Source organism: Petromyzon marinus, chromosome 31 (genome assembly GCF_048934315.1).
Source record: "Petromyzon marinus isolate PM22_M1 ecotype Great Lakes invasive population chromosome 31, UKy_Petmar_22M1.pri1.0, whole genome shotgun sequence".
In the NCBI taxonomy this organism is placed as follows: domain Eukaryota; kingdom Metazoa; phylum Chordata; class Hyperoartia; order Petromyzontiformes; family Petromyzontidae; genus Petromyzon; species Petromyzon marinus.
Window position 1 is genome coordinate 15554105 of NC_133697.1, and position 25617 is coordinate 15579721.

Sequence of the window (25617 nt, forward strand, 5' to 3'; positions counted from 1 at the left end):
TGGTTGCTGGAGCAGCGATTGAAGCGCCTATCTTATAAGTCCCGCATGTCACACGCAGTATCGCTGTGTGTTAAACATGAAAATGGACCGTAAAATATACCGCAGTCTTTTTTAAACCTTCAGATACATCAATTGGATTGGAGGCAATCACAAAATCAGCATTAATAATGGGAACTACGTAGACACATGAGCCCATGGGGGGGGGGGGGGCATCGCCCCAGCGGTGTTTGTGGCAGCATGTCTTGCGCGTGACGTCACGGCGTTGCTGGGCAACCTCGCATCCCCCCTCCCACCCGCCTCTGGTGTGGGGGGGGGACCAACCTGGGGGGCGGGGTTGGCTCTAGATGGGGGCGGGGGGGGGGCTCTGATGGGGGCGGGGCTCTGATGGGGGCGGGGCTGTGGGGTGGGAATGGAGGGCTCGCTGCGGGTGTTGGGGGCTCTGTAGGGGGGGGGGGGCTCTGATGGGGGCGGGGCTGTGGGGTGGGAATGCAGGGCTCGCTGCGGGTGTTGGGGGCTCTGTAGGGGGGGGGGGGTTGACGGGATGAGGGGGGCTCAAGGGAGGGGAGCTCGCTGGCGGTGTGGGCTGCTCTTGGGGAGAGAGACGGGGGGGGTGCTGTGGGTGGGGGTGTGGGAGCTTATGTGGGGGGGGGCGATTAATGAGCTCGAGCGAAATGAAGGGGCGGGGGGGGGGCTAGAGATGTGGGTGGGGGTTGTCGGTGTGGATGTGAATGCTCTCGGAGGGAGCGGTGGTGCAGCGGTTAGCGCGCTGCGATACGAACCCCTTGGCCCGGGTTCGAGTCCCGCTCACGGCGAACCGCAGTGACGATTATCTGAACCGGTTATCGGCCTCCCTTAGGTCGATTCGGCCTCAAATGAGTACCTGGTGCGGTGTGTAGTAAACATCGCCACTGGGGAGACAAAGGCGGTCGGGCGTGTGCTGGTCACCCACCCCCTTGTGTACCGTGCCGGCCTTCATAGGTGCTCCTCGCGAACAGCACTTGCCCCTACAGTCTGTTCAGAGGCTATACGGGGGATCTTTGTCTTTGCTCCAGGTGGGGTTGAGGGTGACACTGTGAGTCGAGGGGATGACTCACGGTTGATGTTTGGTGGAGGGAGGCTGCGTGCTGCGATCTCGATTAATGCCCGCGTGGGGGTTATCCCGGCAATCGGCTCTCCTCCCAAGGGTGCAGGAACCCTCCAGACTCATTCAAGTTGCCCCGTGCGTGTGCGTGACCACGACTGATTGGCCTGGTGAACATCCAACGCCGTGGGGACAAAGGCGGGCGGCAGGGCTTGGTGCTGGCCACACTACCCCGTGTCGTCCACGTGTTGTTGTTGTTGTTTTCGTGGCCTCGACAGGCGGCGACAAGGCCGAGCGGGAGGGAGTTCGTCGCTTGTTGCAGAGGTTTGCGGTTCGAGTCCGGAAGGCCGCCCAGTTAATACTGCGGGCGTTTTAAATGCTCCACAGCGGGCTTCAAAGATCCCGTGACACCATTCGAAGACGAGTAGGCCATTGTGTGCCGGGGTCGTGGTCAATATTTACCAACTTTGACAACAGGTCACAGGGAAACGGCTATTGTCGCCCCCTACAACGAACCCCTAGAAGGTCCCTCCTGCATCTCACATCGCTGTGATTACCCTCGGGGATTTTTTTTTAAAAGACGCTGACATTTGAGATGGCAAGCCACATATTGATGAGTTGCTCAAACAAATGCTGCTAGATGACACTGCTTTACCGAACCTTTCAGCCGATGGAGCTCGAGTATATTTCACATTCAATGGTGAGACAGACCCTTGGCTCTTTGTGATGGATTGTCCACAATCCACTCAGATGAGTAATAATAAATTCTGTCCCATCAGCAATGCACAGCCCACACCGCACGATCCATACACCGCTCCGCTCCTCCCACGCGTGGATCCCAAACACTCGTGCATCGTGCATCGCAATTACACCACATACAACACACACTCCAGTGCATCGCACGCATCACTATTACTCATTACACTCTCCAACACGCATCACAGAGTCGTGCATCGCCATCACCAGTGGATCACACCAGCACCCACCCCAATCAAACCCACCCCAATCACACACACCCCAATCACACACACCCCAATCACACACACACCCCAATCACACCCACCCCAATCACACACACCCCAATCACAATCACACACACCCCAATCACATCCACCCCAATCACACACCCCCCAATCACATCCACTCCAATCACACACACCCCCCAATCACACACACCCCGATCACATCCACCCCATCACACACACCCCAATCACATCCACCCCAATCACACACACACCCCAATCACATCCACCCCAATCACACACCCCAATCACACACACCCCAATCACACACACCCCCCAATCACACACACCCCCCAATCACACACACACCCCAATCACACACCCACCCCAATCACACACACACACCCCAATCACACACACACCCCCCAATCACACACACACCCCAATCACACACACACACCCCAATCACACACACACCCCAACCACACACACACCCCAATCACACACACCAATCACACACACACCCCAATCACACACCCACCCCAATCACACACACACCCCAATCACACACACACCCCAATCACACACCCACCCCAATCACACACCCACCCCAATCACACACCCCCCCCAATCACACACCCCAATCACACACACCAATCACACACACACACCAATCACACACACACCCCAATCACACACACACCCCAATCACACACACCCCAATCACACACACACCCCAATCACACACACACCCCCCAATCACACACACACCCCAATCACATACACCCCCCAATCACACACCCACCCCAATCACACACCCACCCCAATCACACACACACCCCAATCACACACACACACCCCAATCACACACACACCCCAATCACACACACACCCCAATCACACACACCAATCACACACACACCCCAATCACACACACACCCCAATCACACACACCCCAATCAAACACACACACCCCAATCACACACACACCCCCCAATCACACACACACCCCAATCACACACACACCCCAATCACACACACACCCCAATCACACACACACCCCAACCACACACACACCCCAATCACACACACCAATCACACACACACCCCAATCACACACCCCAATCACACACACCAATCACACACACACCCCAATCACACACCCACCCCAATCACACACACCCCAATCACACACACACACCCCAATCACACACACACCCCAATCACACACACACCCCCCAATCACACACACACCCCAATCACACACACCCCCCAACCACACACACCCCCCAATCACACACCCACCCCAATCACACACACACACCCCAATCACACACACACCACAATCACACACCCACCCCAATCATACACACACCCACGCAGACGCACATCTCACACGCACGCCCTGCCGCGAACAGGCGGAGCTATTCGAGCAGTGCTTCATCACACCGGCACACACACAGAGACACACACACACCCAGCCCGCCTGCACGCTCACTACAGCCCGCGCTGCGCATGCACCATCACGCACCGCCCTTGCTCGCTCCGCGCACATCATCGTCGTCGTCTGCACCATCATCTCGCATCGCCATGGCTGCCACCGCCGCCCTTGCTCCGTGCGCAGGCGAGGAGCGGCGCTCGGTGCTGTCGCTGCTGCGCCAGGCGCAGTGCCGCTACGAGAGCCTCAACATATCGGACGACGTGTTCGGCGAGTCGGGGGACGACGCCACGGACGGGGGCGACAGCAGCGCGGGGAACCCCTTCTACAGCTCCTCCGACAGCTCCTCGGATCGCGGCGGCGGAGGCGCCGCCGCCGTGGCCGCCGCGGTGGCGGAGGCGGCCGGGGGAGACGAGGGCGAGGCGAGCGAGGCAGCGGAGGACGCGGGGTTGTTCTTCAGAAACCCGCTGGCCGAGGATGCCGAGGAGAGGGGAGATGACGGGGAGAGGGAGGCGGAGGAGTGCGGAGAAGACGGGTGGAGCAGCTGCCTGCGGGACGCGGCGCCTTTCCCTGAGTTCACGGGGAGCTGCGGTGCGTGCACACAGCACGGGCGTTGCGGGGTGCGAGCGTGCACACAGCACGGGCCCTGCGGGGTGCGAGCGTGCACACAGCACGTGGCCTGCGGGGTGCGAGCGTGCACACAGCACGTGGCCTGCGGGGTGCGAGCGTGCACACAGCACGTGGCCTGCGGGGTGCGAGCGTGCACACAGCACGGGCCCTGCGGGGTGCGAGCGTGCACACAGCACGTGGCCTGCGGGGTGCGAGCGTGCACACAGCACGTGGCCTGCGGGGTGCGAGCGTGCACACAGCACGTGGCCTGCGGGGTGCGAGCGTGCACACAGCACGTGGCCTGCGGGGTGCGAGCGTGCACACAGCACGTGGCCTGCGGGGTGCGAGCGTGCACACAGCACGTGGCCTGCGGGGTGCGAGCGTGCACACAGCACGGGCCCTGCGGGGTGCGAGCGTGCACACAGCACGTGGCCTGCGGGGTGCGAGCGTGCACACAGCACGTGGCCTGCGGGGTGCGAGCGTGCACACAGCACGTGGCCTGCGGGGTGCGAGCGTGCAACACAGCACGTGGCCTGCGGGGTGCGAGCGTGCACACAGCACGGGGCCTGCGGGGTGCGAGCGGGGGACGGAGGCGAGAGCCGCGCTCGCTCGCAGTGGCAATTGCTACGGTGGCGTCCAAGTCCATCGCCACGGATAGCCGTCGCTCTTGGCCTTGAGGACCAATGTTGAACTAATATCGCTATTATTTATTATGCCAGCAGCAGGCCATAGCCAGGCACGACGGCATTCGAGTGACTCGGCTCAACCGGGAACCCGAGAAGCCCTGCTGATGAGACCCAGTGCAGTGGAAATCGGTCCCAGCAGCGCTTGCTTGGTTGCTTTAACATGTAAAATACACGTAACGGTCCGATTCTGAATCCACTGCTGGATGAAAGCTTCCTCCCCACGCCGTTATTTGACCATACTTCACCACGCTGGTCGGTGCGAGTTGGTGAAGGAGCAGAGCATATACGTGGATTGTAGCATATGATGTAAGTACCGTACAAACTCGTTGGTTCTTTCAGTAAAGTCACGTATATAGAAATAAAATACAATTTAAATAAATCACAAATACAATTACTATTATTAAAATAATTTAAAAATTTAAATAATTTTAGTGATTTATTTAAATGCTATAAATAATTTTAAAATTATTTTAATTTTTAAATTATTATTTTAATAATAATTGCAGTATTTGATTTATTAAAATTTTATTTCTATATACGTGACTTCACCGAAAGAACCAATGACTATAGTAATTCCTGCAGTCACGAAATCTTCAATTCTAGATTACCGCAGCAGCCTATAGCACCTGTGTTTATGCACGCTGGTTTTTTTTTATTAATGGTGGTCCCTCATTCAAGCACCGTGCAGGCTTAAACATGCTTATCTTGTTGTGTTGGGCGCATTCCGAGTGATCTGGCCATAGACTAGTGCTGCTAAAACACTCATCCACGCGGCCATACAGCGAATGATGGATTAAGTTATTTTATTTTTACGTGGTTATTAAACAGGCCTGTTCATGATCATTGTGTTGCCAACAATGCACTCGGACAATGCATACTTGTACAATAATATTACAACGATCATAATGATGCCATTTGTCGAGGAAAGCCTCAATGAGCCTCGCCTCTCTTTCAGGAGGTCCCCTACATTGGATGTTTGACCAATTAATTTAGCAGTAGCGGTTTTCTTGTGCGAGGAAACCGGAGTGCCCGGAGAAACCCCACCTCGCACACACGTGAAGGGGGGGATACCACCACTTGAATGCCCCCACAGACAGGTTCACGAAGCCTCTGGCTGTGCGGCCACCTCCCACAAGCCAGGGGGTCCTGCGCTGAGCTTTGGGCTGCGCTCACAGGTGATGTGATGGCAGGGGATGTGATGGCAGGGGATGTGATGGCAGGGGATGTGATGTCTATACAGCAGGTGATTTGACTACATGTGTTGTACGGCAGATGGTGTGATTCCTGTAAACGATACGACTTGCAGGTGATGGGATGGCAGTGCTGAAGCCGTTGTGATTTTATTATATAGCAGATGATGCCTGCACAGTATGTGATGTTCATACAGCGAGTGAGGTGTCAATAGCAGGTAATGTGATATAATAAAGAATACACATTGGATTGACAGCGTCTAAATGCAGCAGGATATCAAGACGCAGCAGAAAGTAGGACGTGTGCATTGCAGATAATTGCCGAAAACAGGAAGCATATCTAATCGGTAGTAGTGTACAGCCAAACCGACGGTCATCGTCAGAGGGATGGGGCGTCATAGGCACAAGAGAGGAGTAAAGTGTTGAGCCTTCGATTTGAAAAATCGCAGGGCGCTGATATCACGGATGTCGGGGGTGAGGAAAGTCGAGACTGCGGGAAAGGCAGCAGAGGAGCGACCTCCCATTGAGTGTAGGGTCACCCGGGCTGTGAGAGAAGGGCCTGGTGCTGCAATGGAGAACAGATGGGTAGTAGGGAGGGACAGCATATGTAGGGTCTTGAATACAGTGAGTGCGATCCTGGAATTCACTCTCAACTGGATTTGGAGGCAGTGGGGAGATCCGAGAACTTTGGTGCCGTGGTTCCGTGCACGGGTTTGGACGGGGAGAGTTTTGCAGCAGCGTTCTGGACGATTGGCGTTTGGGGGGAGGGTCGTGGAGGAGAGGATTGTAGTAGGCCCGGTGAGAGCTAGTGAAGGCGTGGACAAGGGTCTCGGCAGCGGATGGGATGAGGGAGCGGTGGATACGAGAGGTGTTGCAGGAGGTCCTTCAGAGTTGAGAGATTGGAGATATTTTTGAAGGGAAAATTAGCCTTCGGGATCAATGACAACTCAAAGGGTTTGCACTTGTTTTGCCAACGTGCTGTTGAAGTTTTACGAGGTGCATGTTCGAACTGGAGTTTATATTATTGATTATGTGGATTTCAATTTTGGCAAGATGTCACCACGTCCCGGTAAGATGCATAAGTGAGCAGCGGGGTTGGGTTTGTCGAGTCGATGGGAATGTAGCTCTTGGGTGTCACCAGCATGAGTGGTGGGGCTCGGTGTTGCTGGTGGAGATGATTTTGCCAAGAGGAATGAGTTGGATGTGGCACAGCTCGGCACCTGAATTTCATAGATGGAGGCGGTGCTTTAGCGGCAGCATCGAGAGGGCGGCTTGAGAGAAGAGACCGGACTCCAGAGGGAAGTGTTCTGAGACGCCTACACCATATTAGAGACTCTCTGAGGGAAGGATCGGCTCATGTTGTCAAACGCAGCAGTGAGGTCTAGAGGTGCGAAGAGTTAAGGGGACCCATTACCAAGAGGCAGGGTCGTTGACTGCAATTAGGAGAGCCGCCTCTGCTGAATGACCGTGGAGGAGCCCTGATTGCATTGGGCCATGGAGACTCTGGGTGATGTTTATCCCTCCAGCAGGTAATGTGATGTACAGTACTGTACTGTACAGCAGGTGATGAGATGTGTTATCTGGCAGTTGCTTTTTGTTAGAAAGTAACCTTTGGTTGGTGCAGAGATTAATTGTGCACCGTGGCAAAATGCGGGAAGTGGTTATCAGATACTGTACACTAATGGCTGGGATGTGATAATGCATGGGTGAAACATGGACCCTGATGAAGAACACGTTCAAAGCTTAACGTGCAAAAGACAAACATGCACGACGCGTTATAGACATGCACACGGAGCTCAAAGCAAAATGTTTATTTCACCTGCTATGACATGAATTAGAATCGTCGGCATTGACAAAAAAAGTACAAAACCCGAAAAGTGCACAAGTCCAGAGAGATGCACGCTTGGAATTACTCTTGAGATAAGGGAAGAGGAACGGATGGATCAGAGAACACACGCAGGTCAGAGATGTCACCGTGACGGGGCAAACGTGGCCATTTGTGTCGATGCAGGAGGAGACGCGTGTTGATGGATCGCCCAAGTTCCCGGGGTGGGAGACTAGGGCATGCCATTCCCTGAAGCTATCCTAGATTATCGCGTGGCACTTATGACGACGTAACGTTCAATTACCCCATTCGGAAGGACGTAAAGAGCACGCGCTGTTTAACAAAATATGGAATAATTATGACCCCGATATGAAATGTAATTAGGTAGTTAGTATCGAGCAGTGGGGCAATTAACCGCACGGCTGAGTTGTCCGCTGTGCTGTTAACTCACCGGTGCTCCCTTCTGACCACGAGGAACGAGCCCTTTGAGGAGAGAGTACCCGTTAATTTACCATCGCAGTCTCATCTCCCTCGCATCACCCCTTCGTGATGTCTTGGCAGTATCACGGCACTCCCCTCTGTCACCACGATGGTGATGATGATTGTGCGAGTTCACATAATTGCTCAATACCAATTATTTCTTATTGATTCGGGTCCTCTTCAGCTGTCTGCGCAAGGTCAGGTGCCTGGCTCGAGTTCCCTCTATCCCAGCTGATGCCAGACTCGTTCACCTCCCAGCACCGCACGCCACGCAAGGATGCTGAAGCCACGCATCAAACAAGGACGGTTGAGGCGTTTTTTTCTTGTTGCCTGCCGCAAGTCAACAACCTCCATTGAAAACTCATTTCTTTAGACCTACTTTTTGTGTTTTTGGTTTGCTCTCCCTGCTCCTGCGCCTGCGATTGGCACGGTTGGCTATGTACGGTGCGAAAGAAGTTCGACATACGTATTTAAGACCCCATTTGTTTTCATGCGTATAGAGCTAATTTAAACCCCTGGTGAAGCGTCTGGGGATGCGGTTGTATTTGGACGCCGCTTTTGTGAATGTAAATCGGTAGCGTATTGTGAACGGAGCTCGACTCCATAGCAATTGCCGTACAGACATCCACTGTTGTTTCTTTGAATAAAACAATCGTGCAAGGTGCAACTCTATGACAATATGCCACATATATTATTTAAATAGTAAATCAACCTTAAATGTGTCTTTATATGATTTGATTATATTCCATAATTATATGAAGCTATGGATTTCAGGGTAAATTTAGACCAGATGTACAGGTAGAGTAATATTCTAACGGAAACGTTTGTTTCCATGAAGCTGTGCGATTCGTGAATGTTGTAGAGTGTAGCTATTAACTTTACGGTATTCAATAGTAGCTTTAACACGACGAATGCCTGTTGTACAGTGATCTAATCCTGTGGCCAGAATAGATTTTGTATCAGTGTAAGATAATACTGGCTCACACATAAATGGGATTTCAGCTCAGTGATCTCTGAAATCACACATTGTATATCCTGAAGTAAGAACGGTGACAGACCAACAATACGTGGGAATATCTGAAGTGAATTCTTACAGTATTCAGAAAATCTTATGTAATTAACTCTTAGGTTGTTGCCGCATCCGCAGAAGAGGAATAAGAGAACAGAGTTGGCATCGTCAATCGATTTAAAATGACTCAGTGAGGTGGATATTCCTGACCACATGATTACGTAAATTTCTGTATAAAATACTATAACGTTATTGTAATTGGATTATTAATACTGTCATGGATAATTCTGAAACTGGATGATATTGTTTACGAAAGCCAATGTCTACAACAAGCTGGTGATTTATTGATACCACACAAATGCCGTACTCGCTCGTAATGTAGAAACGTTAACGCGACAAGCGGTGATGCCGTTTATCCGGTCACCTGGACAGAGCGCCGCGCGAGTTTGTCACGACCAGCATGAGATGTGCTCCGTGCTTTCATTACTTGTGCAATTCTGATAGCACACTGGATCGTGTTAAGCGCAGCTTTAACCTTGCGTGTCCAACGTCTGCCAGGCATGCCGACAGCCCAACGCGGCGTGCGAGTCAGAGGGCAGCGATCGCGAATCTCGGCGCCGTTGTCACACGTTGATACTCAGAGCAGCGGTCGTCGTTGTCTCTGCAGGCCCCACGCTGCAGATGCCCGCGTCGGCCACTCCGGCGGACTTCTTCCAGCTGTTCGTGCCCGATGGCCTCCTCAAGATCATGGTTTCCCAGACGAACGCCTACGCTCGCAAGTTCCAGGAGCGCTTCGGGCAGGATCCTGCCTGGCACGAAGTGGACGTCGCCGAGATGCGAGCCTTCCTTGGTGAGAGAGCGCCGCGCAGAGCAGATGACCGCACCCCCTCCTCGCAGCGCATTGATGGGGAATTCACTGCCACTGGTGTCAGGAGGACACAAGGGGATTGAGAACCGGAGATGAGTTGCGTGTTAAGGGGCGGTCAAAGTAAGGAGAGGAAGCGTGAAAATCAAGAGCTGTGTTTTATCCTGGAGTGTCTGGTCACATCAGGTGTGATGTCATCTGCCCTTCATGTTGCCTACATAGAAGAGCCCACCCACACCCACCCACCCCAGTTAGAGACATCACACTGACCCTAAAGAAGGGTGGGGTTTGGGCACAGGACGCGTCACGAGAAGGGACGATGGCCGGTGGTCGAGACGAATAATAGTGGCAGCCAGGAGAGGGAACGCGACAAAGAGGACGCCCACCATGCAGCGTGTGCACATGAGCTCGATGTATTGACGAGCCACATGACAATGAGAGATTGCAATGGCTTGGGGAGGTCTTCATCCATTGGTGGATAGACCAAGGCGCTGCTGACGGCGATGATGAGTGTGCGTGTGCCTGTGCGTAACGAGATCTGGCGCGCGTTGCGTCCGAGCGTGGCAGGCGTGGTGGCCTCCACGGCGACGCACCACTGCGAGTCGGTGCTCAGCATCTGGGGTGGCGGTTTCTACGGCAACCGCAGCGTGGCGGTGGCCATGACGCGCATTCGCTTCGAGAAGCTGCTCAAGTACTTTCACGTGGTGGCGTTCCGCTCCGCCCGCGAGGACCTGCCGGGCCTCTACAAGGTGCAGCCCTTCCTCGACTCGCTCAAGTCATCCTTCGAAGCTTCCTTCATGCCCTCCCAGACGCAGGTGCGGTGGGTTTATCGCTCCCCTTACCGAGGTGACCGCCCCACCTCGCAGATCCGAGTCTCTGGCATCGCTACTTCCCCCGCAGATTTTGTCCAATTGTAAACCAGAGCTTCATCCACAGATCTTCCTTGGTTTCATTGGTTGAATTACTAGTTGATGCTGCTTATCAAGTTTTCGTATGGAGTAGTGGTTTACGGTTAGGGGTTTAGATGTAAGATTGGTGTATATGGTTCGGATAGGGCTTGTTATTGGTCAGGGTCTATGGGTGGCGTCTCTTGCCACACGTCACCCACGCGAGAGGCACTTGAGCTTCTAATGCAGCAGCGGAATACAATATTATGGGTCGGCTGCATTTCGCACGGCCTGTTTGCGGTCCCAGAGGCATTCCAGTGATATCAACTCGTAAACCATGTTTTTGCTGTGCACGTACAATATTTGTCACAGAGGATTGACCTTGGCAAGTTGCGGTTTACAGACAGTGTGCGCGAGCAACTCGGCTACTTGCCGCTCTCTCTGGAGGGTTGGCGGTACACAGCGTGTCCCTGCGCGGCATTCACAAACTTTGTTGCCGTATTCTCCGGTTTACAAGGTGCCCCGGAAAGCAAGATGCACCCAAAAACGTGTACCCAATGTCAATAAACAAGCACATCTGGAACATATACACGCACTCAAAATGTAAACAACATGTACATACACTCAACGCACACACTCAACGTACATACACTCAACATACACACACATTCACAATAAACACTCAACGTACATACACACTCAACATACACACACATTCACAATAAACACTCAACGTACATACACACTCAACATACACACACATTCACAATAAACACTCAACACCGGGGGGGGGGGGTGGGGGGGGGGAAAGTGCGTCCTATAATTCGTAGAATCCGGTCGAATCAGACAAGCATTCTGCAGTGGGGGCGCTCCAAGCGGCACAAGTGGGGGGGTTCACGAGCCCCTCCCCCCCCCCCGCTGCCCCTCAGGTGCTGCACGAGCCGCTGATCGAGGAGGACCCCACCTTCCTGGCGGCGTGCGCCAGCGGCGGCTGCGCGTCCGAGGGGGGTGAGCGGCGGCGTAGGAAGAAGCGCAAGTTCGGTCTGTGGGTGCGGCAGTGCTCGCAGACAGGGTTCATCTGCCAGGTGCGGCCTCGCCAATGCGAAGGTCACTCGTGGAAACACACACACACGTGTATGTGAAATAAACTCCTCGCTGTGCGCTGTCGTAGAGCATTGAGCATGCATGCATTACGAAAACTTCAACAAAAATCAGACGACGGGTGCATCAGGAAGCATGCAGCTGTGTCTCCCTGTGTGAGGGTGAGTCTGGGCCGTCGCCTTCTAGAAGGTTGAGAACTTCCAAGAAGGCCCAAACCAAATTCCTGCAAACGGGGGCAGAGAGACGGGCAGCCACCAATGCCACGAGACAGAATCCAACCCATCCCCCTCCAGAATTCAGACAAATACAGTTACGCTGCCAAATGTTCGAGGTGAATGCCCTCTGGCTACAATGCTGCCTGTGTTTTTCCCAGGTTAATGGTTCGATTTTCCATCTCGTGTTCTTTACACTTTATTTTCGGGAAATATTTGCTTCCTCAGTGGATAGTGATCTATATTTCTGGTCAAATTTAAGACAATCATGGGAAGCTATTTCACTCAAAATTACTTACCTTATTAATATTTCATAATATATGATCAGCGTCGTGTGTGACACTGATTCTATATTACTCATGTCACAATTAATTGATTCGTAGTCTAAAATCAATGTTTACGCTCAAGATACACGGATCGAATTGTGTGTGTAGCAGTCGGATAGCGCTGATCAAAGCTAACGAAATCGTGCGATATGCTGATGTTACATTTAGGCTAATGAAACAAATGAAACCGAACAAGTAAGCCAGAATAAACATTTAAATAAAAACACAAATGAGACTAATAATGAGATATTTTAAAAATAAATTATTGATATAAATCACGACTCCAAATTGTTACAATTTATTGAATGGATACGTGGCCATTGTAACCTCTACGGCTTTGTCGCTGTTGGCAGTAAATTAGATGCACCTTGTCTGATCAATTCTACCCTGCTCAATTTTCAACTTTGACAAACATGGGTTTGGGATGTGTTCCCAATTTTTGTATTAATTTCAAAAATCCAAAAATGTCACTTGATATGAAATATTCAAAATCTGAAAAAAACCTTTCTTTTGGATTTATCCACAAGTATGACTTCTGGAAAACTACGACTTTATTTCAGCGATTCAACCAAACGTGGCATCACATTCTACCGGGAGACATCACTTTTCTTCGCACAAAGACACATTCAATTATTACTTAATGTAGATAATACCAAAACTACTAAATGTTATTTCAGAATGTTTATTATCCGAAACTCGTTCCTAGTACAAGCTGTAAAGTAGTCTGTGTAACGTCGTGAAGTTCAATGCGGTTCACAACTTTGTGCGCTCCTGGCAGATCCACGTGCATCTTAAGGAGAGCGGCAGCAGCGGCTCGGACTGCCTCGACGCCTTCCGCAGCAAGTCCCAGCTGCACGGCCTGGTGGCCAGGAGGCTGTGCCACAACCTCCCCCCGAGCGGCTACGTTATCTTCTGTGGGCCCAGCATCACCAGCCTGCCACTCTTCCAAGAGTTCCAGGAAAAGGGTGCGTCACCCGTCGCCGGGTTTTTCTTCCGATTCCGTTCCGATTCTAATTACGTACGTTTATGTCATCAGAACGGAATGAAATCTATTCCAAATGGAATCGGAAGTTAAAGGCCATGTGAGAGGGCATGTGGCACAGTTTGGCGCCAGCTACCATAGAGTGGTCGATTCGCTACAGTTCTCCGAGGTGCGTACAATACAATGTCTTTAAAACGGCAGTGCGACTCCTCTCTAAATAGGATTAACGCTAGTTGCTTGCGCGTTCCGAGATTCAGTGGTGAACAGGACCCACCCTGAAACTTAGACGTCTCGAAATGGGAAAGGGTTAAAGATCACTCTTGCAAAAGTGTGCAACGCTCTGCGTACAGGACTTGCAATCCCAAGGTTGCCGGTTCTATCTTCTGGTGCGGCAGTTGAATCCCCGCGCCCGTCTACCCAGTTGATCGGCAGGTCACGTGTGGAGGGGTTAAGTGTGGGTTGTCCCACCTCTTCTAAGACATCTGGCCAGCGTGGAAAAGAAGGCCAAATACTCTCTAGACGGGCTCTCTAGAACAACCTTTAGTGGAGGTGAGACTACTGACAATTTACCCCACCACACGTGACATACTAATCGACTAACTGTAGTGTATTCATTACCCTGCTGTGTGAACCGGGGTGGGGGATTTTAAAAAAACTTGCAACCATTGTTTCAACCGCCATGCCGGTGACCTCTGGCTTGCGGTTCCAGTGTCCAAAAAAAATCGCACCACCGTGGCAGCATCCTCTAGATAGTCACGTGCTAAAAGTAAGTGGGAGCCATGAGCGCGATGTGGCCTGTTGACAATGTGCAGGCATCCACTGCTGCGGCCTGCTGAGCCCACGGAAGAGTGATTGCACGGGATTGCCCCGCATGGCCCTGACGGGGCCGAAGCACCCGCTGGCTCGTGGGCAGCACAGCGCCCTCATCAAGGGCAGCACCTCCTTGCTCTGCTGGTCCAACAAGAGCCTCTTCAGATTCCTAACCAACGCCTACTCGCCACTCAAGCAAGGTGATTCACCAACCATGGCAGGACGCACACTGAGGCTTGGCAGCCACCGGGATTACTGGACCGTGATTCTGGATTCGAGTAGCGGCAGTGCGAACTCTGTTTGTGGTCCGTGTGGAATGGGTGATGGACACGCGTGTGTGGTGCCGGGTGTCGTAATGATGCGATGGGCAGAGCTGGGGAAGTCCTCAGTGGCTGCACCACTGACGTTACATTTTCACGGCGGGTGATGTCAGCGGTAAACATGGTTTGGATCCCTACGGCATTTGGATGCAACCATTCAGAAACGGAATGGGACGACGCTGCTGCCGTGCCAGGACGGTGTTATCCAGGCACGCCGGATGGCGTCGCCTCTGGCCAGCACGTTCACGCGCTGGAGAAAGTGTCCATCGCTCGCGCTGTTGCTCGCGCTGTCCCTTGGCCGTCCGCTCCCTGTCGGCGCGTCCAAGCGATTCGCCCAAAGTGCGGGGCACAATGTGAAGCGTGGTGCACGTGAACAGGGCTAGTGACCACTGTTTATTTCGACCGTGATCGCAACAGCTGCGGGTAGTCCCAGATTGAGTCGCCGCCAGGGCATTGCAGCTGTGCGTATTGAGCAAGCACCAGTAAATGTCCTCTGCCATCGTGCATTCTCCTCCATAATACAGGGGTTTTGGGTTAGATTGCGTCACCTGTATTATGTATGGTATTGGTCGCGAAAGCCTACTTGTTAAACTGTGCATTCTCCTCGGGTTGCAAAGCTGACTATAGCTGTCAATATAGACCGACACCGACTGACTCTGGAATGGAATGCTGTTGTGGTTTTCGTGCTGTGGGACCAGTTTTTCTGGCTTGCTGTCTGGCTTGTGAGCACAACATGTTGACGTATCTTATTTGGGTAAAATATTCATCACTCTTGTGCATTTTATTTTATTAATTACTGCATAGCCTGCAAAGATTGAGACGTCTCAAGAAGAGGTGTGTGGCAGTTGTAGTCATAACTTGACATGCTTGTTCAATCCACCACTGTGCACAGTCGTAAAGGTAATTCTGGCGTCCGAAATGTGCGTGAAAAATGTTTCCAAATGAAAAATGTTGGGAGTGGAATGGTGGTGCAGCGATCCACGCACTGCACTCTGAGCCCAGCGTCCGAAGTTCGATTCCGGGTCGGGACCAACGTCAGCACCGAATGATGTTTAAACTGATCCTGAGCCACTCCTCGCCACCGAGAGAGATGGTAAGGGAGTGTTACCTCCTCCCACGCGTGAGTTTTCTCCAAGTGCTGCGGTTTCCTCCCACGCGTATAAACGCGCATCGTTAATTAACTGAAAATATATTTACTGTATATTTGCACTCTCTGTGTGTGTGGGGATCGTGCAACGTGGCGAGATGCTGCTTGCAGAAATGACGCAATACGACGTGGGGAGGCCTTCGCTAAGCGGTGGTTTAATCAGTAGAGCATGTAGGTATTATTAATATCTTGTAGATATGATTCATAAGTTGTCAATGTGAGGTTCACGAGGGGGAGTGGTGAGGTCCGATCTGTCGTCGGTATGGCCCCACCCAGCAGCAGCATGGCTCCACCCCAGCGCTTGGGGCCAGGAGAGCGTCTCGATGCAACCACGTCTCAAGATGCTTTGCAAAGCAGAAAACAATCTACACATACAGTATATATACTGTATGTTTCCTTGTCAGGCCACAGTGTCAATGACTACTGTGTAGAGTTTTTGTTGTTGTTTGTTCCTGTGCTCCGCTGCCAACGCAGCAGCGTCGCCAGTTTTAGTTGATTAAAATCATGAATGAAGCTTAACTCGTGACAGGCAGCCCAGTTTCATGCGTTAACAAGAGCTTTGCACGTTTTGGGTTGTGTTCCTCTAAACCGATTTACCCAACCATACCACTGAACATGTGCAGGGCCTTCGGATCCAACAGCAGACCCCTGCGTGTGTCTCCTCTGCCAGGAGCCATCATCAAGCGCAAGGGTGGACACCTGATGGAGGTGGCTTGCCCACAAGCTGTGGAAGCCTTCGCCGCTCACCTGGGCTACATCTGTAAATATGACGACAAATATAGCCGGTAGGAGCGTGACCCCCAAATGCTGACGCACGCACACGCTCGCATCGTCATCTCAAACCCATCATGGTAGTACCCTCTGGAGGGCTTCTAAAGGGCCCCCTTTACCCGAGGCCTCTCCGCGAGCAAGCAATTGGGGGGCCGCACTTTTACCCTTTGCATTCTCTCGGCGCGGCAATGCTCACCACGTGTCATTCGTTTGTCTCTACGCGCGAAGGTACTTCATATCGCACAAGCCCAACAAGACGTGGCAGCAGGTGTTCTGGCTGGCGCTCAGCATCGCCATCAACAACGCCTACATCCTCTACAAGCTGTCCCCTGCCTACCAGGCGCAGCGCTACGGCCGCGCGCAATTCGGCGAGCGGCTCGTGCAGCAGCTGCTGCGCATCCCCGAGGCCAACGGCCCTGCCACGCCTTCCCCGGGCACGGGCGACGCTCCGGGGAGTACGGCCGCTCCGGGGAGTACGGCCGCTCCGGGGAGTACGGCCGCTCCGGGGAGTACGGCCGCTCCGGGGAGTACGGCCGCTCCGTAGACCGGTGGCTCTCTCCGAGGGATGCAAGGTCCTATGGACTATTTTCGGTTTACCAGTGCTTGTCTTATTTTCCCGGGATTAAAAGCGAACGTAAAAAAATGTCCGCGCCGCCGCTTGGGTGGCACGTGCGGCGCTGTGCGAAGCGCGGAGTCTTCGTCGCTCTGCCGCGTCTGGGATGCAACGCTTAACGGGCAGAGAAGCTATCGCCAGGTTTACAATTATACCATGCCACGTGCGACTGACAGGGAGCTCGTTCTCTCGTGTTGTCTTGCATATCCAACTCTTTATCGCGTGCTCTGCGTTTCTCTGAATTCCCATTCTGGGTCCCAAAGACATCTCGGCTCGGTGGAACTAGCGGCCGTGTGTTTGTGTCGTGATTGAAAACTCGTCTGAGAGGTTTTTAGTAGAGGCTGGATATAAACACACACCTCGGGTGGCAAGGCCACGTGTGCTTATATCCAAAATAGTGTGCTTGTATCAGAAGCCGTTCCCCACCTGCCTCTCATCAGTGTAACGTAAGGATGTCTTTATTTATTTACACTTGTGAATATTATGGTCCTTGTTTACCCAGGAAAGCCTCACTGAGTCTCAAGACTCCAGGAGGGTCCTGCCAAGTTTGCACAGTAGGGGGCGATGTTGCTGTGTGTGGTCCCAATTGAGTCATTTGCAGGTAATTGTTCAGCATTGGGATGTTTGACCAATACCGGTGGCGTTGTGTAGTTTATTTTCGGCGATTGAAAGAAACCAGAGAACCCAGAGAGGGGGGATACCCAATGTAGAAACGAGGGAGAACACACAAACTCCACGCAGAAAGCCACCAGAGTCAGATATGTAACCCAGGCCCTCCTTGCTGTGAGGCACAAACGTTACCACTGTGCCACTATGCTGCCCTTATACCAGAATTGTGTTTTATATAAACCGTCTACTGGATTGATAAATAATGTTTTTGTTATTTCAATTTTTTTATAATTACAAAAATAACTCAGAAATGTGTACATCAATTGCTAGATGAGGCCCTCCCTATGCCGTTTCAGTGACCAGGTTTGTTTGACCATACTTTACCATGCCGGTTGGTGCAGTGCATTGAAGTCGCCAGCTGTTTGCACGGTGCACGAACCGTTGTCCCACTACTCCCCACGCGATTATATTTGTTTAGGCAATTGACGCAAAATCTAGCGTTGAGGAAGTACGTTGGTTCTGTGAGCGCGGCAGGAGAGCAAGACGTCACGGCGGCCGGCAAACCCGATGATCACCTTTGCATGCCGAGTCTACGGTGCATGGCACGGAGAGACGCTATACCCACACGATGCGCCACAGGCGGTACCTGTCTGGTGGTGATCATGGACGACTGCACGAGAGGGCTGCAGGCGAGTGGTAGCGCGTGCGTGTAGGGGGCTGGGCTCTCCCATTTTTGCAAGTAATCGATGACAGAATTATTGGTCCGATTATAAATCGGATAAAATTATGAATATTGGATTTCCACTTTTCTTCTATCCTAAGTGGAAAATGCCCCCATAACGCATCTACAGTAACGTCAAAAGCGCCCCTCTTCCATGTCAGAAAACGCCTTGCCTTGAGATTCTAGTGTGTGTGTAACACAAAGATACTTGCTAACAGCACTTGCCCTAACAGCCTGTTACAGGCTATGCGGGGGATCTTTGTCTTTACGCATTAGCGTGTGATCCCTGCACTACGGTCATCTGGACCTCGGTCTCCACTGCGTCCTGTGGCTCTGCCTCGTGGTGTCACCGTGGGCCTCTCCATGAGTGAGAGGCCGGGCAGTGCAGTCATGTGGGGCGGGAGGGGGGGGGGCGACTCTGCCCCCCACCCCATGCCACCACGCGGTGTCTGCAGGGCGCTCTGAAGCGATTGTCGGCCGTGCCGCGATCACTGTGGCTTTGTGGCTCACAGCTGATGTCATTGTCCCTGCAAGTCCTAAATTTGAACATTAACCTCAAAATTAAATTGTAAACATGAATAATTGCCACTAAAGAACTCTGCATAATTACGTGTGAGCTTGCCAACATGGTCGTTAATTTCTAAATGGGCTCTTCTCACCTCGTTAACTCTGAGACCATTCATCATCAAGGCTGGCCTGAGGCGTCAATACTCTCACGGTCTCGGGAGGCAACAGCAGCAGTCCGTGCAGTGCCTGCGCCTCAGCCAGCCTCATCATCATCATCATCTCCCCATGGCTGATGATGAATCCAGACACACCGATACTCAGCACTCCCCCTTTGTTGTATGTTGAACTTCTTTCGCACCATATGGAGCCAACCGTGATAATCAGGTGCGGGGGAAGCGCAACAAAATAAACACAAAAAGCTGTTTGAAAACATTTCTTTATATCTAGATTTAAAAGTGCTGCTAATTTCGCGGGTTTGTTTATGCTTCTTTAAGTCTGTTAATTTATACAGGTGCCCAGTGCCATGGTTTTCAATTCGAAGATAAAACATTTAGATTTTTTTTAATGAAAAAAAATGTGTATCCTATACCGTGTGATTTCCCAAAAAATCAAGTCTCTGTTGTACATTGTACTCGAGTGGTGACCGTGTTCGTAATGTCCTCTGTGGAAGGGAGTAGTGCGGCTCATGCTGGAGTGCCACCCTCGCTCGTTCCGCGTGGACGCAGAATCGCTGGAAGCCGCGCCTGTCCCCCTCGTGGCAGAAGCGACGACGTCCCCTGCGGCCGCACCACGGCACAGCGAGAGAGACCGCCGCTCCACACGTGACTGCCACATTCATCATTACTGCTGCCTCATAAAAAAACACACATGAGGTGGTAGGGTAGTGGCACAGCGGTTAGCGCACCGCACTACGAACCCGCTGGCCTGGGTATGAGCCCCGGCCGCTGCTCCCACAGGTGGCGAGTCATCGCTCGCACCCCTTCACAAATCCACTATGACCAGCATGGTGAAGTATGGTCAGTCACCCCCCCCCCTCAATTACACGATGTGGGGAGGTCTTCATCCAGTAGTGGATTAACAAAAGGCTGTAAACTTATTTTCATCATCATGATAAAATTATGATGATAATCTCAAGTGTTGGGTAGTTGCTTTATTTGGTGTAGAACGGCAGGGACATTGCCCTAAGCATTTGCCCATTACTTCTGCCCGCTCTATTGCACAGTTACTGATCTATATCGCGAAATCTAATATATCCACGACTGCCAATGCAGTTCCCTTACGGATGTTTTGGTTTAATGTATAGCATTTCAATATCGGGGCACGAGCTGGGAAAGTGTGGAGCTAAGATGCATAACCACGAGACCAAGCAGGCTCCACAGGCGAGGGGACATTGGTCAGCGTGCACGTGTCTCAGCGTGCACGTGTCTCAGCGTGCACGAGTCTCAGCGTGCACGTGTCTCAGCGTGCACGTGTCTCAGCGTGCACGTGTCTCAGCGTGCACGTGTCTCAGCGTGCACGTGTCTCAGCGTGCACGTGTCTCAGCGTGCACGTGTCTCAGCGTGCACGTGTCTCAGCGTGCACGTGTCTCAGCGTGCACGTGTCTCAGCGTGCACGTGTCTCAGCGTGCACGTGTCTCAGCGTGCACGTGTCTCAGCGTGCACGTGTCTCAGCGTGCACGTGTCTCAGCGTGTCGGTACTTGTCCTGCCGACAATGGATATGCGCTCGTCGGCGAGGATCGGTGTGGAAATCCGAGATGGGCACCGCGCGTTGTTCCTGACTCCAACCCCGAGGGAGGTGGTGGCTCGGCGTTGCCGCTCGGTTGTGCGGCCACGACGCCTCGAGAGACGCTCGCAGCGCCGGCCCGTGTCGCTGCAATAAAGGAGCTTGGCTAGTCCACACTCGGTGCGTGTTGCCGTGCGTCGCCGCACACTTCGTTAGTGAACCGCACATGTATTTTGCACTTGATGTTACACACGTGTAACATGTTACAACGTCCGTTGGCTGGCGCTCTTCCAATGTTATAGCCATGGCTACCAAAGTAAGCTCAATGTGGGTGTTTGTCACGGAAAGAGCACATGAATTAATTATTGCTGCCGGGGGTTTGCTTCAATTGCGAGCAATACCCTCTGCGGTTGAGGCCTTGGCAATGCAACCCGAGTGCTGAATGTGCTGATCCAAACACAAATCTCTCCATTGGTAACAGCAGGGAGAGAGAGATCACCTGGCGGGGAATTGTCCACCACGACGCTGGCAGTAACCCACGAGCGAGTTGGTCAGCCTCAAGTCGTGAAAATGGTGAATGCGGTACGGCGCATTAGATCGTTGTTATTATTATTATCCACAAGCAGTTGGAGTCAATTTTGTTCGGTTTTGTGATTTTAACATCTCCAACGTTCACCTATTTCATAATGATCACTTCAAACTTAGTTTTTACCCAACATGCACTTTACTATTTTAACAAAACGTTGCATCAAATTACACATTAATTTGTTGTATATGTAAGCCTTGCTCACTACGGAGATAATCTTTGGGTCTTTCGGTAAAGTCACGTAGATGGGTTGAAAGAAAATAACAAAAAACTACGACGTTTCCATCACAACACAAGCGGTCGTCATCAGGAGGAAAGACAATCGTTTGTGTTGTGATCGCAACGTAGTAGTTTTGTTTATTTTATGTTTATTATTTTTTATTAATTTGTATCTACGTGACTTATCCGAAAGAGCCAAAGATTATACGGAGATGTTGTTAGTTTTGCCATCTTGTTTATGTTCAAGAGATGCAAACAGGAATTAAATGTGGCGCTAGTTTTATTCTCCTGTTCCACTCGTAAGGAAAACGAGCCTTTAGTCCGTCCAAGGACGGGTGCATTGTAGTAAATGTGAAACTTGCAAAGGAAAATCAGACCGTGACGTCATATATATTCATTGCATCAATTCGTGTGCAATTTGTCAGGGCGCAGTGACAGACTTGTTTCGTCACCTGAAGAAGGCCACTTGTGTTGTGACCGAAACGTCGTGAGAATATTGTCTTATTTTGTTTTATTGTTTTAATCTCATTCTACGTGACTTTACCGAAATAACCAAGAAGACTTATTTCATTTAAAGGTTCTAATCCCTTGTTCATCACGACGTCCTTTTTACTTTGATGTCTCAACAACAGCGTGACGGAGATCACGTGATGACGTGAGGGTTCTGCCTTTGTAGTGAGGGTTGGAAGTGACGCCGAGGAGGGGGGAGGAGGCGCCTCGGCCCCCCCATGTGGAGTGACGTCACCCGCTAATTATTATGAATGGAGGGGTGTCCATTTGGAAGACGTCGCCTCTTCGTGATTATTAATGAAGGTTCTCTATGCGGAGTGACGTCACTCGCTCTTGATTATTAATGGTGGGCGGGTCCATGTGGAGGACGTAACCTGTTCATGATTATTAATGAGGGGGGGCTGATGGAGTGACGTCAGGCGCGTTGCACACTGACATTCTTGGGTAAATGTAAGAAAGGGCCCCTCGGGACTGGTGCACTTTTACGAGCCCATTATAAAACCAGTGCACATTTCCTGTCACAAGTGGGCAGACGCGGGCACTCTGAACGGCGTCACTGGCGAGCCGACCAAGCGGAGAGACGCACAGCAGCACAATGCGCCGCTTCCTCTCGAGTCTGGCGGCCTTGGCCCAGAGTGCAGCTTTCAGAGAGGCCAGTGAACTTCTTTGCTTTCGCTGGTGCCTGTCACGTCCCTGTACCGTGCAAAGTCACCGATCGTTGTCTGTTGCCACTGGGGCGTGGTGTCTGTCAGACCGCTTCAGCGCCACACTTTGCGCTCACCGCAGTCTCTAACGTCAGTGGCGGTCTTTGACTTCCCCTTTTACAAGAAAGCGACGCTTGCGTCTACCCATGAAGTGTGTTCAGTTCGTCTGTGGGTTGAACGTATCGCTCGCCGGAGACTGCGAGTGAGAGTAAAAACGCACATTGGAAGTCGACTACAATGAGTAGCAACGTCGCCCCCTGTGACCGTGCTCGCCCAAGTGCGCGCGGACGTGTGCATGGTGAACCTTGACCCTGTGGACTCCCGCTCCAGTCGGTTCCTGCTCTCCGCCTCTACAATAAGTGAACGGAGTGCGGTTGAAAGGTCTCCCCACGCCCACCCCTCGCTACGACGGTGGCCAAGCACATTGCATGTTCCACCGCCGTAGCGCAGCGAGTCCAGCTCGCGCGTCGCTCTCCACGTGCAGAGCGACGCGCGAGTCCAGCGCGCGCCGACATCGATTGCCGTCCGTGGATCTCGCTGGCGCGACTCGGTTCTTTGCGGTCACGGCAACTGCGTCGTTACGCGTGCTCGGGACATCCCGGAAAGCGTGCAACGCTCTCGTATGCCTGGACACGCTGCGCGGAATCGAAGGCTCGCGGCATTATGCATCGGCTATGCAATTGGTTAAAAAACAAGCGCACGAGTGGCTATGGGAGGGGGGGGGGCTATAGAAACAGACGCACGCCTCTAGCAACCCCGACAGGTTCCCAACGTGGCGATCGCCTGCACCGTTACCTCCACGAGCTGCGTCACTTTAGCGAATCAGTCTTTGTACAGCACCGTAGCGGGTAGTGATCGGTTGTGAAGCATTCCATGTGTAGGGATCGGTGTAGAGTCGCGTGCGCCCATCGGTGACTTGGTGGCTGGTGCTGACCACTGTTGCTGTAAGTGTGCCTGTGTTTGCATGATTTGTGTAAATGTTGTCGTTTGTAAAAAGGCAGCGAGTTTCCGCAGCCACTGCACAGACGTCACGGTGCAGCTCGCTGAGATTATGAACGTGGGATTTGCATTGCTTGCTGCCAATTGTCAATTATCGGCTGATGTGGGGATCTATTCCATGGGAATCTTGCTCATGGGAATCTTGCTCATGGGAATCTTGCTCATGGGAATCTTGCTCATGGGAATCTTGCTCATGGGAATCTTGCTCATGGGAATCTTGCTCATGGGAATCTTGCTCATGGGAAACTTGCTCATGGGAATCTTGCTCATGGGAATCTTGCTCATGGGAATCTTGCTCATGGGAATCTTGCTCATGGGAATCTTGCTCATGGGAATCTATCCCATGAGAATATATCCCATTCCAATGTCCGGCCGCAGCCATGAAGAGAAACCACGGTCTTGTGCGCGGAGTGGGAGCGAGGCCCTCCGTGCGGTCTCCAACGCCACACGCGCAGGAAACGAGTGAACGCTGCCCGTGTTGAACCGCGTGGTGACGCTCGCTCGGACCGCCGGGTGAGAGCCGTGACGGTGACCGCGTGGGGGGGGGGGGGGAACGAGAGGTCGATGTTGTCAAGCCACGCGACCCGCCACTCCACGGGTCTGCATGCAGCGGTCGTCGTCTTGTGCAATAATGGCCCTGTCGGTGTGGCAGGGCTGCCGGGGCAGTGATCAAGCCATATACTCAATCCATGTATGGTGGCACACACTTGGTGATCACCACAACCACGATGGGACTGGAGCAGTGGTTCTCGGTTTCATCACCACCATGCCCCAGAGCCGTCAGCCCAGCTTCGCAAGTCAAACAATTAAGCGGCCCGTTCGATATTTACTGCCCAGCTCACGTTGATTGCTATACGTGTGGGTCATGTTCGATGATGTGAAACGTTTGTGAAGGATGGCGAGGACTCGGGTCATAACTGTTACTTTAAGAGATGGGAAGGTTTTCGCCTCTGTGGACTAAAACACCACTTGTTGGTATAAGTCGATCAACAGGGATGTGTAATTCATTATCACTCTTCACAAGTAAATGGACCATGTTGGTAGAACATGATGGTTATGTGCAGCTTGTGAGAGTTGTAGTTGGCCAGTCCTATGTTAAGATAAAGCTCCTCGTACACAGTAGTTACCAGGCTCTCCAGGTTTACGGAGCACGGCGATTTGTTAAACAGGCAGGCATGATTCGGAGAATTATGATTGCAATATTAACTGCGCATTTTAAATTACCCGAGTCACTTACGAAGCAGATGTTCACATATTACAAAAACTAGCAATGTCTGGTATGGCAATATCTGCACTCTCCATAACAGAGTTCGCTACACATGGAACAGTAAACTCGTGAGTTTTTGCAAGCGAAGCGTTTTTCAGACTCCTCACGTTTCTGTGACCCTTCTGGCTTTACACGTGCCATGGACTCGTGCCATGTAGATACGGACACCTGTGCACGCGTGCATCTCCCACTCGGTAAACTGTGATATCCGCCGGCGTGGTGTAGGTGTGAACGATTGGTGTTTTTTTCCAGCCCTTGTGCAAGTATGTGCCACTGTAATTACATGGAGCTGTCCAGTGTTGTAACTGCTGAAATGTGGAATCACGCCTCCGATGAATAAAATGTAATTTAGATGTTGAGGCGTTGGTGACGGGTTCTAATTTGCTGATTTGAGAGATTAACCCTGAAACTGGATTCCCTGGTCAAAAGCGTCTGCCCGTGGAATAGAAAAACATGGG

The 25617-nt window shown here is 52.0% G+C and overlaps 1 protein-coding gene across 1 annotated transcript; it reads left to right on the plus strand.

Moving 5' to 3' along the window:
• The first annotated feature begins 3631 nt into the window (after positions 1 to 3631).
• Positions 3632 to 25518, plus strand: PGBD5 (piggyBac transposable element derived 5). The gene is made up of 8 exons (XM_032964209.2): positions 3632 to 4072; positions 9948 to 10130; positions 10713 to 10960; positions 11962 to 12117; positions 13450 to 13636; positions 14466 to 14663; positions 16601 to 16715; positions 16930 to 25518. Exons 1-8 carry the CDS (start codon positions 3634 to 3636, stop codon positions 17243 to 17245), a joined length of 1842 nt encoding a protein of 613 aa, XP_032820100.2. The 5' UTR covers positions 3632 to 3633; the 3' UTR covers positions 17246 to 25518.
• The last annotated feature ends 99 nt before the right edge of the window (positions 25519 to 25617 follow it).

Bases quoted from the DNA above. Each gene is read 5' to 3' on its own strand.
- PGBD5 (XM_032964209.2), top strand. From the start codon at position 3,634: ATGGCTGCCACCGCCGCCCTTGCTCCGTGCGCAGGCGAGGAGCGGCGC. The intron at 4,073-9,947 runs GTGCGTGCACAC...TTGTCTCTGCAG, and splicing joins TGAGTTCACGGGGAGCTGCG to GCCCCACGCTGCAGATGCCC. The intron at 10,961-11,961 runs GTGCGGTGGGTT...GCTGCCCCTCAG, and splicing joins TCATGCCCTCCCAGACGCAG to GTGCTGCACGAGCCGCTGAT.